The sequence below is a fragment of the Bison bison genome, unplaced genomic scaffold (assembly GCF_000754665.1).
Source record: "Bison bison bison isolate TAMUID 2011002044 unplaced genomic scaffold, Bison_UMD1.0 scf7180017864456, whole genome shotgun sequence".
Taxonomy (NCBI): Eukaryota; Metazoa; Chordata; class Mammalia; order Artiodactyla; family Bovidae; genus Bison; species Bison bison.
This window is the reverse complement of record NW_011495018.1, coordinates 17,140,032-17,146,556: the sequence shown is the minus strand read 5'-3', so window position 1 is coordinate 17,146,556 and position 6,525 is coordinate 17,140,032. Positions and strand designations below refer to the sequence as shown.

The 6,525-nt window shown below is 33.7% G+C and overlaps 1 protein-coding gene across 1 annotated transcript in view; it reads left to right on the top strand.

The window, feature by feature from the left end:
* NHLRC2 (NHL repeat containing 2) overlaps positions 1-6,525 on the top strand; it is a 61,683-nt gene that overhangs the window by 23,215 nt on the left and 31,943 nt on the right. Inside the window, exon 4 of the mRNA XM_010859302.1 lies at positions 704-825. Coding sequence (XP_010857604.1) covers positions 704-825 — 122 coding nt within the window. The remainder of the gene's footprint in view (positions 1-703; positions 826-6,525) is intronic.

The window sequence follows — 6,525 nt, the reverse complement described above, 5'->3', positions numbered from 1 at the left end:
TTATTGATATACTGCAAAAGAAAGATTCAGGTGTTGATGTAATTTATTTTGAGTGTGTAAGATTTAAAACCATAAAGAAAACTGTACTAATTAAATGTTAAAGTGTTTTGCTTTAATTAAGTAGAAGATGACGGGTGCCGTTATTGAATACTAATTCATTAATGGAGCACCTATGTTCTAATTAGAACTTATGTTTAAATCTTGATAAGCCTTGGCTATGTGGAAACTTTGCTTAGTGCAGAAAGAAAGATTTATTGTACAGTTTCCCCCTTGTAGTTTATCAAAAAGTCATCTTAAATTTTCAAATGTTTTTATTTTTTATTTTTTTAATTTTTTTTTAAACTTTACATAATTGTATTAGTTTTGCCAAATATCAAAATGAATCCACCACAGGTATACATGTGTTTTGAATTAATTTCTTCTGATACAAACTACTAAAGTGTTCTAGTAACCATTATCTAGTAAGTCCTTTCACTTGCAAAACTTATTGCTGAGAAAAACAGGTATCTTGGGAAACAGGTTAGTTTTTAGGTTGTTGTTGTTCAGTGGCTCAGTCATGTCTGACTCTTTCCGACCCCATGGACTGCAGAAGTATCATATTAAAATCCCAGCTTTAAATATAAGTTTTTGTTTGGGGGTTTTTGTTTGCTTGTTTTACTTTGAGATAAGAAAAATTTTCTTTTATGGTTATTTTGTCTTTTAGGACCTAACCCTGGAAGAAAAGATGGAATCTTTTCAGAGTCAAGTTTTAACTCACCACAAGGTGTAGCCATAATGAATAATATCATATATGTGGCAGATACAGAAAATCACCTTATAAGAAAGGTAATTTTCCATTTTAAATAAAGTTTTAATACTTCTAATCAGAAAAACATATATACTTGCTACATAAATATTTGAAATGAGAGGGTGTTGCTTAAATATTTCAGATCATCCTTTTCTTAGAGGTACTTGCTTTAACTTTATTCTTATGTAACTTGTTTTTCTGTGTGTCAGCATATTGTCACAGAGGGCAAATCAAGTCCTTTTTTTAATCCTTTATTTCAAACTCATGTGCCTGATCACCATAAGGCTCCCCAATTTGAAATATTTTCTTAATCAGTTTGTAAAGTGATGCTTTGTCCCTTTTCAGTTAAATTTTCTCAAATCTAGGAAAAAAGCAAACACTCCTGCCTCCCTTCAGCTCTTATGTTTTCTCTGGGAATATTTATGTGTCAATTAGACTTAAATATTTTTCTAGTCTCATTATAGTAGTGATATATGATCTCGTTTTTTTTAAATTATGTAATACTTAAAGATTTAAAAAGTCCCCTGTGATCTATTTGGGCTCCCTAGTGGACTCCAGTGTTCTTGCCTAGAGAATCCAGGGACGGGGAAGCCTGGTGGGCTGCCATCGATGGGGTCGCACAGAGTCGGACACGACTGAAGCGACTTAGCAGCAGCAGCAGGTGATAACCAACCATTGTTAAAATTTGTGTCTTCAGAAATTTTCTACTCATGTGCAAACTAATTTTGTCTTTAGAGAATCTTCTTTTTTAAACAAATGGAATCATAATGAATATACATAAGTTTTGCATTCCTCTTTAACTTTTTTTTCCCATATTAGTCATATGAATATGACTGTGCAGTATTACCTAGTTATTTTAAGCATTTCTTACTGATGAGTATTTTGGCTGTAATTTATTGGTCTTTAACGTGCCATCTATTTGGAAAATAAGTTCATCTAACCCATTCTGTCTGAACATACTATTTCAGGCACTTCCCTTGCTTTTCTCACTATTTCTCTCTATCGATGTTTTTGCCTATTTATATTGACAAAATTGTCAACTAATATACTTAGTTGATAATTATACATAAAATAGGAAAAAACATGTAGAACATATAATGATAATAATCAGTGTAGTGTAAATCCCCACACGGGCGTGAAATTTGTTTTCTTTACTACTGAAATCCTAAGCACCTAAAACAGAGCCTGGCCCACAGTAGGTGTATTTAATAGATATTTATTGAATAAATTTATGAGCAAGTAACATCTGTTGAATGAAGCATTTTCTAAAGTGTATATTCATCCTAATATGAAAAGATGTTACATGAGAAAAAGATTTTGTGGCTTTGTAAATTAAAGCAGATTTGTTTTTTAAACATCTCAGAGAATTTCTTAGATTTTAATATGCTATATATTGTGCATACGTTAGTGGGGGGATATGTGTGCAGTATTTATAAACTTACTTGACCAAGAAGCCCTATTTAGCAGAACTTTTCATAGGACTAATAACTTAACGTTGTGTACTTTGGGCAACCGTGATTTTACGTTGCTCCTTAAAGGTCAGTATTTCTTTATCATTATCTTTTTTGGGTCTGTGCTTCTAAAATTCATAGTATCGTAGATATCGAAGAGAATAATGAAGTAGTAAGGTATTTAGCCCACAAGGTAGAGGGAATACTTGTCCTTTTTTGATTACACATTAATTTCTCTTGCTTTAGAACTTAGTGGGTATTAGAGTATTGATAGCATAATCATCATAAGAAATATAGGTTACTTGGAGTCATTTTTATATTTTATGACAGTTTCAGTTCAGTTCAGTTCAGTCGCTCAGTCGTGTCCGACTCTTTGCAACCCCACGCCAGGCCTCCCTGTCCATCACCAACTCCCGGAGTTCACCCAGACTCACGTCCATCGAGTCAGTGATGCCATCCAGCCATCTCATCCTCTGTCGTCCCCTTCTCCTCCTGCCCCCAATCCCTCCCAGCATCAGAGTCTTTTCCAATGAGTCAACTCTTTACAGTTTAGTATCTTCAAAAAATGGAAATGATGTAGAATTATTTCTTCCTCTCTTTTTAAATCTATAAAAATGTTTATTTTACATTTTTAAGATCTCATTTGCAGAGGGTGGACCATACTCCTGTATTTATACCTCATGAACATCTTTGTTCCATGTCAGCCTGTTTCTTGTTAGAAATAATTTACTTACTTTTGTAAATTCCTCTTCATCTCCATTTCTGTCTCCCCTGCCATTCCCTGTACATAAGTACACCTATAGGCAGCCTTTCTGATGTGTTTAATTCACATCTTTTTATTTGTTTGTGACATCTATTTATTTGTTTGTTATAAAACCTGTAGTATTTTATTTGTTTGTGACCTTATAAAATCTGTAGTATTTTAAGAACTTTATTGTGATATATTTTCCATAGAATAAAGGTCACCCGTTTCAAGTATATAATTTAGGAATTTTTAGTAAATTTAACAAGTTGTGAAACCATTATCATAAATCATTTTTAGAACATTTTCGTCTTCCTAGTAAGACCCCTCATACCTAGTTATAATTAATCCCCATTTCCATCCCCCAGTTTCTGTATAAATTTGCCTCTCTTGAACATTTATATAAATAGAATCATATAATGTATGGTCTGTGTGTCTGGCTTCTTTCATTCTGTGTAATGTTTTTGAGGTTCACTGATGATGTAACATGTCAGGAGTTCCTTTATACTGCTGAAGAGCATTCCATTGCATGTATAAACCACATTTTATCCAGTAACCAGTTGGTGACATTTAGGGTGTTTCCAATTTTTGGCTATTACAAATAATTCACACAGAAGTTTTGTGTGGGCATACATTTTTATTTCTTTGGGGGGGTTGTTGTTGTTCAGTCGCCCAGTCCGACTCTGTGACCCCATGGACTGCAGTGTGCCAGGCTTCCCTGTCCTTCACCATCTCCTGGACCTCACTCATACTCATGTCCATTGAGTCGGTGATGCCATCCAACCATCTCATCCTCTCTCGTCCCCTTCTCCTCCTGCCTTCAATCTTTCCCAGCATCAGGGTCTTTTCCAGTGAGTCAGTTCTTTGCATCAGGTGGCCAAAGGATGAGTTTCAGCTTCAGCATCAGCCCTTCCAATGAATATTTAGGACTGATTTCCTTTAGGATGGCCTGGATTGATCACTTTGCAGTCCAAGGGACTCTGAATAGTCTTCTCCAGCACCACAGTTCAAAAGCATCAGTTCTTCTGTGCTCAGCCTTCTTTATGGTCCAACTGTTATATCCATACGTGACTACTGGAAAAACCATATCTTTGACTAGATGGACCTTTGTCTCTGCTTTTTAATATGCTGTCTAAACTTGGCATAGCTAAGGGTTCAACTTCATTCTTTTACATGTGGACATCCAGTTATCCCAGAACCATTTATAGAAGAGACTGTTCTTTCTCCTTTGAGTAGTCTTGGCAGCCTTTAGAAAATCAATTATTCATACATGCATGGGTTTATTTCCAGACTTTCACGTCTATTCCATTGGTCTGTTTTTCTGTCTTTATGGTAAAATCACACTGTTTTGATTGTCATAACTTAATAAGTTGTGCAATCAGAAAAGTATGAGTCTTCCTACTTATTTGTCAAGATTTTTTGACCGTTCCTGAATCCCTCTCAGTTCTACAAGAATTTTAGGATCAACTTAGCCATTTCTGCAAAAACTTCTGTTTCTTTCTCATGTGAATATATTTTTTGAAAAAAACACACAACAGTTTTATCTTTTCCCTTTTCATTTTTATACTTCATTACCTTTTATTATATTGCTTTTAAGCATTATGGTAATAGTAGATATCTTGTCATGCTCATAGTCTTAAATAGAATGCAAGTAAACTTTCTCCAGAAGTTTACATGCATTTTCTGTAGCTTTGGGAAATAAAATATTTATGAAGTTAAGAAATTTTCTCTTAGTTACTAAGAATTATTATATAATTTTATTAAATGCATTTTCTGTATTTATGGAAATAATTGTATAGTTTTTTGCCTGTAGTATACTGATGTGATGAATTATATTATTAGGTGTATTTGATGTTGAGTCATCTTTTTATCCCTGGAATAAAACTTACCTAATCATGATTTTTTTAAAAAGCCAAATTAGATTTGATTATCCAAAATTACATTCAATGTTATAAAATTCATATTCATAAATTCTATATTTTCTTGTTCTGTTCTCACCTGATTTTGGATCAAGGTCATATTGATCTCATCAAGTGAGTTTTTTTCTTTTTTTTCTGTTTTTTTGGAATAATTTGCCTCACATAGGAATTAATGGTTTTTGAATATTTATTAAAACTCCTATAACATTACCTAGGCCCAGGCTTTCTCCAAGAGGAATTTTTAAACTATCCTATCAGTTTCTGTGAAAAGAGAGTGAAAGTGAAGTCGCTCAATTGTGTCCGACTCTTTGCAACCCCATGAACTGTAGCCTACCACATTCCTCCGTCAATGGGATTTTCCAGGCCAGAGTACTGGAGCGGGTTGCCATTTCCTTCTCTAGGGGATATTCCCGACCCAGGGATCGAACCCAGGTCTCCCACATTGTAGGCAGATGCTTTACCACCTGAGCCACCAGGGAAGTCTTAAATCAAGATCTATTTCAAGAACCCATCCCTGGCTGCCTTTTGTATTTTTGCAGATTATATGTTGCAATAAAAATATAAAGTTACATTGATGAACATTTTTTATAATTTCAGAAGATTATAGAGCAGCTACCAAAAATAATGCAAGAGGATATCACCAAAATAAATCAATGTAATTTGCCATAATAACAGAATGAAATAGCCATCTGATGCTTTACTAGATTCAGAAAAAAACTGGAAAACATTTAATCATGTTAAAGTTAATAAACTTGAAATGGAAATGAGTGTCTGCAATAGGATAAATATCATCTACAAAAAGCTTACAGCTACACTTAATGCAAAGTATTGAATACTTTTGCCTCATGATTGGGAACAAGACAAGGCATGATCACGTTCATCATGCCTATTAAACATTGTACTGAAAGTACTAGCCATTATAATGAGGCAAAAAAGAGGAATAGAAGGCATATAGGATAAAAAGGAAGAAAAACAACTATTTGCCAGAGACATGTCATGTACATAGAAGACTGTATCTATACAATCTTACAAAGTAATATTATATATATATATATTATATCTATCTATATAGATATATCTATCTGTATATTTTCTATATATATCTATACAATCTTACAAAGTAATCTATACAAAGTTACTCCAACTAATAAGTGAATTTGGGAAGGTTACAAACTACAAAGTCAATGTAAAAAGATCCATATTTTTATATACTAGTAACAGTCAACTGGAAATGGAATTTTAAAATTCTGTTTACTTAGCAACCAAAATAGAATATTGGAATAAATTTTTAGAAATACATAACCATAAAACATTGCAGTCACTGCAGATGGTGACTGCAGCCATGAAATTAGAAGACGCTTGCTCCTTGGGAGAAAAGCTATGACCAACTTAGACAGCATATTAAAAAGCACAGACATTACTTTGCCAACAAAGGTCCGTCTAGTCAAAGCTATGATTTTTCCAGTAGTCGTGTATGGATATGAGAGTTGGACCATAAAGAAAACTGAGCACTGAAGAATTGATGCTTTTGAACTGTGGTGTTGGAGTAAACTCTTTTTTTTTTTTTTTTTAATTTTATTGTAGTGGTTTGCCATACATTGACATGAATCCTCCACGGGGGTACAT